Source organism: Diabrotica virgifera, chromosome 3 (assembly GCF_917563875.1).
Source record: "Diabrotica virgifera virgifera chromosome 3, PGI_DIABVI_V3a".
Taxonomy (NCBI): Eukaryota; Metazoa; Arthropoda; class Insecta; order Coleoptera; family Chrysomelidae; genus Diabrotica; species Diabrotica virgifera.
Genome location: NC_065445.1, coordinates 120907122 through 120920760, shown reverse-complemented (window position 1 = coordinate 120920760; position 13639 = coordinate 120907122). Strand labels below are relative to the sequence as shown.

General features: G+C 33.4%; 1 protein-coding gene across 1 annotated transcript in view; it reads right to left on the bottom strand.

Annotated features, from left to right (window-relative positions):
• Positions 1 to 8411: 8411 nt before the first annotated feature.
• The window catches only part of LOC126881283 (dnaJ homolog subfamily C member 11), a 42464-nt gene continuing 37236 nt past the window's right edge, over positions 8412 to 13639 (bottom strand). The window contains exon 12 of the mRNA XM_050645478.1: positions 8412 to 8607. Coding sequence (XP_050501435.1) covers positions 8585 to 8607 — 23 coding nt within the window. The 3' untranslated portion in view covers positions 8412 to 8584. The remainder of the gene's footprint in view (positions 8608 to 13639) is intronic.

Sequence of the window (13639 nt, the reverse complement as noted above, 5' to 3'; positions counted from 1 at the left end):
GACGAATTTATATTAATAACGAATGACTTTTATTTTACTATGCAGTTCACAAATATGTATTCCAATATTAACTTACTATACATAGGTACATTTATTATCTGCTAGATTTACTTAGCTCCATTTTTCAGATGTAAAAATATCTAATAAACGCAATATTGAGTAAATAAAAATAAAAAAGGTAAAGTTGGTATGGGATTCGAACCACGATTACTCACGTCCGAAGACCAAAGACCATTTCTCGTCTCCACCCGCTCCAACTGTCAACAAATATTACTCGATAAAGTGGGATAGTCACGTCGTCGATATTCCCCTTAAATTAGAAAGAGACTACCGACCAAATAGGCTCATTTATCTCTGTCGCAACCGTCACCCATTTTAAGATCGGAGGACGCAATCTAGAGTATTATATATCTATGGATTGTACAATACATATAACCTCAAAATTCCTTTTTTATTTTTTTAAAACGTTATTTTGACTTCCAATCGATATTTTTTTAAAACGTCCAATGAATATTGTACATCTCTCTCTCGCTGACGGCCGCTTCAATACATGCTTAGCGCTCATTTTTAATTATTAAGAATAATAGTTAGTAATAAAATAATGACAAAAATTTCTTTAGGCTATTGCAGGGGGGCTTTAAACTTTGAGTTGATCACTTTATGACTTTCATAATAATAATTTTTAATCGAGTTATTAAGCCTTGAAAATGGCCATTTTCGCGTTTTTCAAATTTAAAATTGCATGTAACTCGACAACAGTCAATTTTATAGAAAAATCACAAGATACCTTTTTTGCTCAGCTTGATCCAGAGAATCTAAAACAAATTTGTCTGAAGTGAAAAAATTGATTTTTTGAATTCGCTTAAAAAAATGTTTAAAACATTTTCCTACCGCGGTACTGCCTGGCACCTTGTGGATTTGTTATTAGGACCTGTTTTTGAGTAAGTTTGTGCAAAAAAATGAATCGGAATAATTTACCTAACGGGACAAGCATACAGCGGGGACTATTTGCATTATCAGCCAAACGTAGATAGTTTGTAAAATACACAAAACACAAAAAAAATTAGCAGCCATCGCCAAAAAAAGTTATACGTACCTATTAAAAAACAAAAAAAAAATGAGGTTATAGTATGTACACTCGACCTTCGGGTCCATAAAAATAGATGTTCTCTAAAAGCCTCAGCTGTGCGTGTGAATTTTTTATAATTTATAATTTAATAATTACTAACTATTCTAAATGCGAAATAAGCCACAATTTAACTAAAAAATGATTTTATTAACGTTTCGATGTCCGCCACGGAGATCGTTGTCAAAATACAAAATATTAATAAATTAAACAAAAATGTTGCTTGGTAAAAAAATCTTCTAATAATTTAATTTAATCTGACTTATTTATATAGATCGTCCCAAACCATTTTTCAGTGTGTCACAGATTATCGAATTCTCTCTATCGCATTACAGATGGAAAATAAAATCATTTTTTAGTTAAATTGTGGCTTATTTCCCATTTAGAATAGTTAATTATAAAAATGCCACAAAGAAATAGCTTCAGAACAACATTTATAATTTAATTGCAATCCAACTTAAAAAAAAATAAAATCGAAAAATTGACATTTTTGGCTGTGGGGGAGGGGGAATAGGGGAAGTGGGGTAAAATTGCGTTGAGTCCTAATTTTTTAAAATCATATAGAACGTAAAAAAATATTCAGGCTGTATCGACTTCAAAAAAAAATAATTAGACCCTCAAAAATCCTTACAAAGCTTTAAAAAATATGGTTTTTGGGGGGCTTAAAAGTGTTTCGCCCAATTTTTGAATATCCTGATATAATCAGTTATTTCAAATTATACATAATCTATTAACAAAACCTTGAGTTGATCTATGTTGCAGTCTATAAAATGGAGAAAATCCCAAAAAAACCCCTAAAAAAACAGTTTTCCGGATTTTTCAAGATGGCGCACCTGACGGAAAAATCTAAAAAAAATCAGGAAGATAGCTTTTGATAAAATACACAAAATTAAAAAAAAATTGGACCTGCAGCCCCCTCCAAAAAAAAGTTATAGGTTTTAAAATAGTTAAAAAAAAATTGAGGTTATGTACACTCGACCTAAGGGTCCATAAAAAATGGACATATTTTGTGAAGGCCTCAGCTACACGTGTGAATTTTTTGAAATTTTTAAATCAATTGCAACCCAACTAAAAAAAATGAAATCTAAAAATCTACATTTTTGGCTATGGGGGGAGGGGTAAGGGGGGGTGGCGAGCTAAAAATCCGCGTTATCTCATTTTTTAATTGTACAGAACGTAAAAAAATTAAAAAAATTGAATTCTGAGAGTGAGGGCATTTTGCCTATCTTAACGGGGGGTACCCTTTGATATGGGGTATATGTGGCCAATATAATTTTTAGATTGAATCTCATCAAGGTAAATATTCACTATTCTACCGAGATGAAGACCTGCGTCATCAGGGCCGCCGGAAAGGGGGGCCAGGGAGGGTCCGCCGACCCCCCTGGATAATTACAGCTCAAGATAAAACAAGGTTATTAATAAATTTGGTCAAGATCGAAGAAGATTACAGTTTTTATTTACCGATTAATCTTTTTTGTATTATATATGATTATTACAATATAAATTTTTCTTGTTCGTTCATTCATTTCAAGAATAGAAAAGCGACTTAAAGATTCTGACCCTCCCTAATTTTTTTCTGGCGGCGGTCCTGTGCGTCATGGTGCATTAACACGAATTTGTTATCCAATATGGCTGGCAAAACATGATCTTCTAAAATGTTTTTAATGTACATATTATCAGTTGTCATTCACCCAATCACCTCCATAAGTTCAGTATATCCTTTCCAAGACATACCACTCCGTTGCACTATGCCGCCACCACCAAAATTAACACTCTGTATGAGGTTACGTCTGGCATAACGTTCATCATATGGAAGCAAGATTTACAAAACTTCGTCTACAGAAAAGTTGCCGAACATTATGTCAGTTGTAACTTGTAACCGCATACAGAGCGTTAGTTTTGGTGGTGGCGGCATAGTGCTATGGAGCGGTGTTGCTTTGAAAGGACATACGAACACGTGGAGGTGATTAGACGAATGCCAACTTATTATGCACATTGAAAACATTTAAGAAGATCATGTTTTGCCATTTGAAAGCCATGTTGGAGATGACATATTGGTGTTAATGCACGTCTTCATGTCGCTAGCATAGTGAAGACTTACCTTGATGAGATTCAATTTAAAAATTATACTGGCCAGCATAAAGCCCAGATCAGATTTAAATCCGATTATAGCATTTATATGATACCTTAAAACATTGCATTCGGAAAAGAAATCCTATTTCTATGATATAGGGGAGCTAAGGATAACAGCACCAAAAATTTTATTCCACATGCATATGTATACAATATTTTTGTCCGTGAATATATAAATATTGTGTACTAATCTGGCATAACGACGATTAGTGCAACTTTCATTTAATACTTCAATTACACTATCTAGTTTAATCCAGTCAAACGCTTTGTAAAAATCTATAAACAGTAATGCCAGAGGTTTGTTATTTTCTATGGATTTTTCAGTGAGTTGTTTTATCGCTTGCAGGTGGTCGTTGATTGATGCCAAACTTTGATCGAAATCCCGCTTGCTCTCTGGTTTGTTACAGGTCTAGTTTTTTATCCAATCTGGTTATCTTTCTTGTGAAGAGTTTGTACATACTTACTTACTTTACTACTCTTGATTCCATTTGGAACATAGGGCCTCTACAGTCCCTCTCCATTCATCTCTGTTTCTGGCCAGGGCTTTCACCTCTTTCCATGTTAACCTGTTGTCTTCTAGCTCTTTGGTAATATTTCTTTTCCATGATGTCATTGGTCTACCTTGTTTTGTTTTTCCAGTTGGTTGGTAATCCAGGGCTTGTTTGGTTATATCATCTTCATTTTTCCTTAATGTGTGTCCAATAAACTTCCATTTGCGTCTATTTGTCCTTTTTGCTGTCGGCTCTTGATTAGTTTTTCTCCAAAGTTCCTTGTTACTTATCAGATTTGACCAATATATTTGCAATATTCGTCTAAGGCTTCTATTTACCAATGTTCGAACCTATTCTATAATCTTTTTCTCTAATTTCCAAGTTTCTGCTGCTTCTAGCAAAATGCTCTTTACATTTGTATTAAATATCCTGATTTTTGTTTTGGTTGTTAATTTATTGGACTCCCATGTTTTCTTCAGAATATAGAACGCATGCTGGGCTTTATTTATCCTTCCATTAATTTCTTCTTTTATTCCACCGCTAGCGTCAATTATGCTTCCCAGACAGCAAAACTTCTCTACATTTTTTACTTCTTCTCCTTCAATGAATATCCACATTTCTCTTTCCGTAAGTTCATAAGTTCTAATCTTCATAAGTTTGGTTTTTCTTGTGTTAATCTCAAATCCTATTTTTCTTGCTACTTTTGTCACCTTTTCTGTTTTTTTCTGCATATTTTGTCTTTTTTCGGACACCAGACATATATCATCCTCAAAGTCTAGATCTTCAAACTGACCGAAAGGATTCCATCTAATTCCTGTTTTATTTTTCGTTGCTTTCTTCATGACCCAGTCGATTAAGATCAAAAATATGGTTGGAGATAAAATACACCCTTGTCTGACTCCACTGTCTATGTTGATTGGTTCTGTGAGTTTCCCATTGTGCATGATTTGTGTGGTATAATTTTCATAGAACGTTTTGATAATTCTTATGTATTTTAATGGAATTCCATATCTCTTTAATATTTCCCACATTTTTTCTCTGTTAATGCGGTCAAAGGCTTGTCTAAAGTCAATGAAATTTATATAGATTTTGCTCTGCCATTCTATTGTTTGTTCTACAATGTTTCTTAATGTGATAATATGATCTGTGCATGCTTTATTACTTCTGAAGCCCGCTTGGTTTGGTCTTAACAACTGATCTATAGTTTCTTTCATCCTTTCTAGTATCATCCTTGCCATGATTTTACTCACTGTAGATAGTAGTGTTATTGCTCGTCAATTGTTGCAATTCGGTTGATGTCCCTTCTTGGGTATCTTTACAATTATACCTTTTTTCCAATCATCAGGTATTCTCTCCTCCTGCCATATTTTCTTTATTAGTACATACAGGATTTCTTCCGATGTTTCTCTATCTGCTTTCAGTAGTTCTGTAGTAATGTTCTCTATTCCCGCTGTTTTCCCTCTTTTCAGCTGTTGTATTGCTTTACTTACTTCTTTTTTTGTGAATTCCAATTCGGTGAAGCTTAGTTCTTCCTTTATTTCTTCATTTTCCATTTCATGTTGTATTATGCTGTTGACATATACTTCTCTGAACTGTTCGATCCATCTCTCAACTATTTCCTTTTCATTCTTCAATATTTTCCCGTTTTTGTCTTTAGTCTTTGACATGCTCAACATTAATTTTTCCGCGCAAGCTTAGTTTTTTCGTCGTTTTATATAGGGTACCCATGTCTTTGTTTTTTTGCTGCTGTTTCTGCTTCTATTAACAAATCTTCGTTATATTGCCTTTTGTGGTTTCTCGCACTTTTTTAAACTTCTTTATCTTTCTCTCTATACTTATTCTCTCTTCATTTGTTTCCTTTCTCTTAGATCATTTTTAGCATTTTACATTTTAGTAGTTTCCATTCTTTTATTTTTTCCCACGTGCTTCTCGACAGCCATGGTTTATTACTTCTTTTTTGTATTCCTATCGTTTCTTTTGCTGCTTGTATATATACATTATACATACTGGCATTTTAGACAAGGCGAAAACGGCGGGTTCGAAGGGAAAAATATTCCCATGAGATTTTTTTGCATAATCACATTCGTGAGACATCCCAGAATAAGGTTCAAGAAGTCGCCCAAGTGAAAAGTGGGCCAATTTTTTTTAATCAAATTGCAAGAATCAATACTTTTGGCCCGAACAATTTTTTCTTTATTTTTTTGGGCCATTCTGGACAAAAAAGGTCTCTTAAAATGTTTCTCTAAAGTTGATCGTTTTCGACTTATAAGCAATTTAAAATTGAAAAAAAAACGAAAAATGGCGATTTTCAAGGCTTAATAACTCGGTTAAAAGTTTTTTTTTCTCTGATTTTGGCCTTGGTTTAGAACTAGAACCTTTCGCCACGTAATTGTATAACTTATCACTAAGTCAGGGGAGTAATGTGTAGTGTGTGTGTTGAGTAAGTGTCTTGTTACTTTTGCAAAGTCGACGTCATTTGTCTTTGCAAAGAGACGCTAATTGTATCCGAACGTCTGCGGTCCCTCCGGTGAGTACCGATCCCACAAGGACAGAAACTATATTCATTTATTAATTTATAATAAATGAAAAATTCCTGACCCTGGTGAGATTCGAACCCACAACCTTTCGGATTTTTTCGATCCAAAGGCAGGCGCTCTTACCACTGAGCCACGGAGGGGGTTCGGTTAAAAGTTATTATTATGAAAGTCAATATATGACTAAATCAAAGTTTGAAGCCCCCCCTACAAGATCCTGAAGAAATTTTTGTCATTATTTTATTACTAAGCTGTTATTTTTAAGTAATAATAATAAGCGCAATGCACGTGTGCGAGGCTGTAAATGCTGAGTGCGAGAGAGAAGCTATTTCAGCAGTCCAATTGTGCATCTTACTCGCACTCACATTTACAGCAGCGTCAATACGATACAACCACTCATTGTTATTAATTAAAAATAACAGCTTAGTAGTAAATTAATGACACAGATTTCTTCAGGATCATGTAACGGCGACTTTAAACTTTGATTTAGTCACTTTCTGACTTTCAAAATAATAATTTTTGACCGAGTTATTAGGCCTTAAAAATGGCCATTTTCGCGTTTTTCAAATTTTAACTTGCTTATAACTCGAAAAAGATCAACTTTAGAGAAAAATTATAAGAGACCTTTTTTGTCCAGAATGGTCCAAAAAACATAAAAAAAATAGTCCGGGCCAAAATATTGATTTTTGCAATTTGATTAAAAAAAAAATTGTTAAAAAAAATTGGCCCACTTTTCTCGTGGGCGACTTCTTGAACCTTATTCTGGGATGTCTCACGAATGTGATTATGCAAAAATATCTCATGGGAATATTTTTCCCAACGAACCCGCCGTTTCCGCCTTGTCTATTTGTCCCACAGCTCTTCTATTGTGGCATTTTCTATAAGTTTTATTATATAATTCTCTTAACTTGGTCTTATATTCTTCAGTACTTTCATTTCCGTCTTTGGGCCACTGAACGTTATATATTTCTCGTTGTTCCATTGACATTTTCTTACTTCTGGCTAGTTTGAGTTTGATTTTGGCTCTAACCAGCATGTGGTCTGCCCCTCTCATTGCTCTAACATCTAACAGTGAGTGCCTCCATGTCTTACCTGTGGTTATGTGGTCAATCTGATTGTGTGTTTGTCCATCGGAGGATATCCATGTTACTTTATGTATGCGTTTGTGTTGAAATATACTTCGACCTTCCATCACTAAACTGTTCTGGATTCAGAAATCTATTAACATGTTACCATCTATCCGAGATGGCTTCCCATTCTATTAGGACATTTGTTCCTTCTTTTGAGTTTGTACATACTTATGGCTTAACAGCCTAATGGGTCGGTAATTTTTATTTCTTTTTTTTTATATTAAAAAGTTCTTGTATTTTGTGGATCAGTCTCGCCCCGTTCTTGAGGAATTCGATAACTACTCAATCGTCTGGCGATTTATTGTCTTTCATCTTATTCATTGCTTGCCTGATTTCACTAAGCGTTATGTCTGACATTAAGTAGTTCAAAACCTTGATCTAATATGGTTTTTTCAGTTGCTTTTTTATCTTTATTTCGGTTTCCGTCTACTACTGTATGGTTCTTTACTTGTGTTTATATTCTCTTTTATATTTTTTATTTTGGCTTCTCAGATAGCTTGTGTAATTCTTTCTTTGAGAACATTTATATCCTTAGTAGGAGGTGTCCTTGTATTTGATTTTAATTTGGTAATGTTCTGTTGGTATATTTTGATGTCACTGGGTTGTGTCCATGTGTGTATTTCATTTTTTCCCAATAATCGATGTCTTTCCTTATCTATAAATATTTTAACTTTAGCGCGTACCATTCGATGATTACTCTCTGTATAGAATTTGTTTAGTACAGTCACATCTTGTGACGATTTTTCTTTTGTTGCTAAAATATATAGTCTATTTTGTTTTTACTATCCGGGCTTTCAAGTCCAAGTCCACAAGAACATTATTCTTTGTTGTTTTGTGGAAGAAGCTGTTAGAAAGCGTTTGAAGTTCTTTATTTTTGGCATGGTATTTTTCTAGTTTTGTTGTATTGATTTTCTAAAGATTCAGATATCAATTTTCTGCAAGATTTCACATGTCATGAATTCATATCATCCTTAATGGAGTGAATTAAAAAAAGATATTTGGGCAACAATTTTATTTATTTTAAAAAAGATATCTTTCAACATCAAATAAAAACAAACAGTTCGGATATCAGGGGCACGAAAACAGTTACAACTTGCTCCTTTTAAAAATTTCTACAATTTTGATTCTCACATGGGTTCTAATTTTACACTAAATGCAATTGCCCTTTTACTACGTAATATTTGTCCGATGTGCTAAAAAATAAAATAAAAAAGGGTTAATGAATTTCATATACTGTGGAAAAACCAATGGGAGGAAAAAATTGGAAAATGTATGAAAATGTCAATAGCCGTGTTTTGTACATTATAGTGAAGCCTATGATAACAAATTCTAGTTAGTTTTGCAAAAACTATTAGTGTGTCTATACCATAATGTTTTCTAGTCCAAAATTATGATACAGTACATAAATCGTTCAGGTGGACATAGGGAATATACATTGAGATAGTTATGGCAACTACGCTAACCTGTGGTAGTTGAAGCTTCTGTTCGAGTACGAGTTTCTGGTGCAATAGAGCTGTTAGAACGAACAGAATGAGTGAGTTTGGAAGCAAGGCTGTCCATAAATAAATCAAAAACAAAGGTTATGGTTATGAGTTAGGTAATAATTTTACTTTAATTTTTAAAATATTTTTTATTATGCCAAATATATTTAACTACTGCATTGCTGTTTTGACGTTTATTTGTGTCATCCGAAATGAATTGTCAATTTTGACGTTAATGCCCCTTAATGCTAATAACCATATTGTCATCGAGAGAGCGTATTTGCCACAATTATCTCAATGTATATTCCTTATGTTAAGCTGAACGATTTACGTACTGCATATGAAGCTAAGTATACTATTTTAGTGGGAATAAGCCTCAATTTTACAAAATGTTTTTAAAAATAAATGTATTTGACGTTTCGATTTCCACTTCGGAAATATACCCTAAATACAAAACATTGATAAATTAAACAAATTTTGTTTTTGTTACGCTAAATACATTGAAATCAATTTTGAATGGTCGATTTTTATCGCCCGATATTTTACTGGTAGCAGGTGCTTGCAGACACATCGAATTTTTACCGGTGAAACAATCAGTTGCTTTGTTGTCGTGATACGAGGTTAATGAATAAATGAATCCTAAACGAGTTGTTGCTATGTGTTTATTGTATCGCCGTATTAAAATGCAAGATTAGGTGCGTAGGATTAAACGCAAATGGTGGATTCATCCTATCAATCAAAACAGAGAAAAAAATGGGGACATTCCACACTCTATTTGAAGAACTAAGGCCTCTACTTGCATCCCTAGTTAGATTCCTGTCCTTAAATAGGTATATCCAAAGTTTTGTCCTACAAAACAGATCTTGCCTCCACTAACGAAATAAGGACATCATTGTCAAGAACATCGGTAAAATCACTCATTTCAATAATTGTAATTATATTCAAGCACTATCAAAGCTAAAATTACAACGTATATTAGGTACCTACATGTTGAATGGAATTTGCTGATAAAAATCGATGTGTGTGTAATGCTGTATTGTTGAGGGCCGAAGTCCCTGATAACTTCTATAATGTTTATTTTAATAAGTTACAGGGGTGAAAAGGTAGAGAAAATTGAGTGTGATTGTTAATATCAAATATTAATATATCATTCAAAAGAAACTTTTTGTTTATTCTAAGGGACTTTCGGCCCTCGGTAATAATGTAAGATTTCATTATGCGTTTAAATTTTTTTAAAATATCTAATAGTTTTTCCAGGATTCGAAAAAAATGGACACTATGTCCGTGGTGATATTTTTCAATTCGAACATTCGCTATCTTTGTCATACAACGCACTCAGTCGAACATAATGTGCTGACAAGGCAGTGAGAATTTTAAATATTTGACACGGCTTCAGGAACATATTAAGTTGTTTATTAAATAATATTGAGAGTGTATTTGATAAATAATTGACTTAAGACGTGAAATTAATAAAAAATTGTTTATGGAAGATCCAAGCAGATAATACAACAGGATATATTCGGTGATATGTTTCTGTGCAGTATTTTGTTGTTAAAAGATGTTCAAAATTTGTATAAGCGTTCCATAATATTAAAAAAATCACTTTATCACTTTTCCTCTTTTCTCGATTAAGTATTAATTTCTATTGTACATATACGATAAATTATTGTAATAACTGAATACATAGTGAAAAAATAATCCTATAATTTAAGCGATTACACAAGTAACGGTTATCCAACAACATTCAAAAACTGAACGAAAATCTGTATAATGCTAATGACAATGTCATTGTCAACTATTAATGTTTACATCTGCAGTTTCCATACCAGTGATAATTTTACTACACGTAATTTGCCGTGTAAAGTAAGAAAAAGAAGGGATAGCTCAGTAAAATATTTGCGCCTACACTCTTAGCCAAGCCGCACATCAAAGAAACATGAAACGAAAAACATGAAACATGTAACGAAAAACATGTTTCATGAAACTAAAACACTGCTAAACAAATCTCAAAGTCCGCCTACCAATGAAACGAGTGTGATTCATGCTCATGACACATTTTTATTTTCGGAGAGTTCCATAAATGGCCGGACGTATATTTGTTTAGCAGTGGTTTATTTCCATGAAACGTAATTTACGTTTCATGTTTCTTTGATGTGCGGCCGGGCTTAATATTAAAAGTAAACATATTGTCCTTCTTCATAATTTACTACGGGATCACTAAGGCAAGCCGCACACCAAAGAAACATCAAACAAAAAACATGAAGCATGAAACGAAAAACATGTTTCATGAAAAGAAAACACTACTAAACAAATCTCAAAGTCCGCCTACCAATGAAACGAGTGTGATTCATGCTCATGACACATTTTTATTTTCGGAGAGTTTCATAAATGGCCGGACATATATTTGTTTAGCAGTGGTTTATTTCCATGAAACGTAATTTACGTTTCATGTTTCTTTGATGTGCGGCGCCTAACAGAATAATTTTACTGTCATCATTGCATGTGATTGTCTTTTTTAACACGTTCGGTGCCCATCTTGAACAAGCGCCACTTGGCTGGTACCACGTACTTAAATCGTTCATTTATTAACACAGTATACTGACGCCACTAATGCGTCATCGGTACCTTTGATAAAACCTTCCTGACGCTACTCGTGCGTCATGGGCACCGAACGTGTTAAAGACAAAGCACACGCGAAACGTCAAATAAACTTATTTTAAAGTAAAATTGTCGCTTATTCCCACTAAAAATGGTAAATTACATTAAATGCCACGATAAAATAGATTCAGAACAATATTATTAAGAATTAGAAGCTAAGAAAGTGTTAAGAATAGTAGAAAAATAATTCCCAAATTAAGATATGGACGAACAATATTGTAACTATTTAAAAAAATTGTTTGAACACAGGGAAAACTTGACAATTGAAAAAAAAAAGAGAAGAGATGCAGTACAAGTACAAAATACTGGCAATACAAACTATTATAAAATCGGGGAACTTATAGAATCGAGTATGCGCTAATGCATCCATAGCTTGAAAGCCCTTATACATTTTTAGTGTCCACGCTTGGAGTGTGTAGGATGTGCTGTCATCGACACTAGCTCTATCCCTAATTATGACTTTGAGATATATTATACTTTTGAAAGTATGATAATAGGAAAATAAATTAAAATCAACGTAGTTAACCAGTAGTAAACCAGTTTAAAAAAAAATTCGCAATTCAAAGAAATGGTGAAAGGGATAAATGGCTAGCCTGGAACTAAAGTGGTCTATGTCGCAAATGTATGAAAATTGAGATTTTGTTATATTTGACTTTAAAAGCTAGTAATCTATCAGTACTAAAGTGGTCTATGTCTAAATCTCAGTCAGAGTCCGTAAAACAACAAGGTACCACTTTTACTTTTGGGGAAATTGAAATTTGTTAAAATTCGTAAGGGGTCTATGTAACACTATGCATCATAGACCTATTGATTTCTACCAAAGTAAAAATTCTAAATTCTAAAGTGGTCTATGAAGCACATTAATCAACGAAACTGAAGTAAGAAAGGGAAGAAAAAAAATGAAACAAGAGGCTTTATAGGGGAAATAAGTCAGAAAGAGATGTAGAGCTTCAGGAGAGGAATACACTAGTATAAAAGGGAAAGTTATGGCCGCTAAAACGTTTTTTTACATTGAATGTAATAATTGTCGTCTAAAATGCAGTAATAGAGTGCCAGAGAATGTCCAGAAAGAAGTACATGACAGATTTTACAAACTACAGGATTGGAACGCTCAAACTAGCTTGTTGTGTGGTACAGTTAGAACTAAAGCACCTAAACGTCCCCGAAAAAAAAATACACCCAGAATCTGTGAGTCGTAAACAATATTCACGGATATTTCAACTAAATGTTCAGAACGTGTGTAAATTTTTTTTTAAAATATTACAAATAAGAAATCATCGATTAGATTATGCACTAAGAGTAAAAAAAGCCGAAAATAGTGATATCCCCTCCCCGATCAAAGAGGAAGAAAAGTTCCTGGAAATAAAATAAACGAGGAGAAATTGAAGTGGATTCGTGATCATATTAATAGTTTTCCTAAATTTAAGAGCCACTATATGGAGGAAGGACCTCAAAGCGTCAATATTTAGCACCCTCTTTAAATATTTCCAAAATGTACGAACTGTTTAAATGTTAATTAATTACTGAAGGAAAACCAGTTCTTAAAAAAAGTATCTATAAAAAAATCTTTAGAACCGAATTTAATATTCATTTCTATATACCTAAAAAAGATACTTGCAAATTTAGCGATGCATTTCAAATAAGTTTAAATGCCGAAAGTAATAAAGAAAAATCAGAAGAAGTAAAAATAAAAAGGGACCAGCATATTGCTCTGTCTCAAAAGGCTAGGAAACTTCTGAAAGATTACAAAAACGAGTGTGTGAAGCCGGACAGTACAGGTGTATTAATTACATTTGATTTGGAAAGAACACTTCCCTTATCTCACATAAATACCGGTGAGGTGTATTACTTAAGGCAGATGCACATGTTAAACTTAGAAATTCATACTTATGAAAGTGGTGAAGAAAACGTTTTTCTGGACATGTCGTATGAGACCAAAGGGGCTAGAGGTTCTCAAGAAGTGATAAGTTGTTTATATCACTATTTTAAAAACGACATTCCTCCTCATGCTACAAAACTTGTTCTCTTTAGTGACTGTTGTGGGGGACAAAATCGGAACTGGAATTATCTGGTTACTGGTCACACA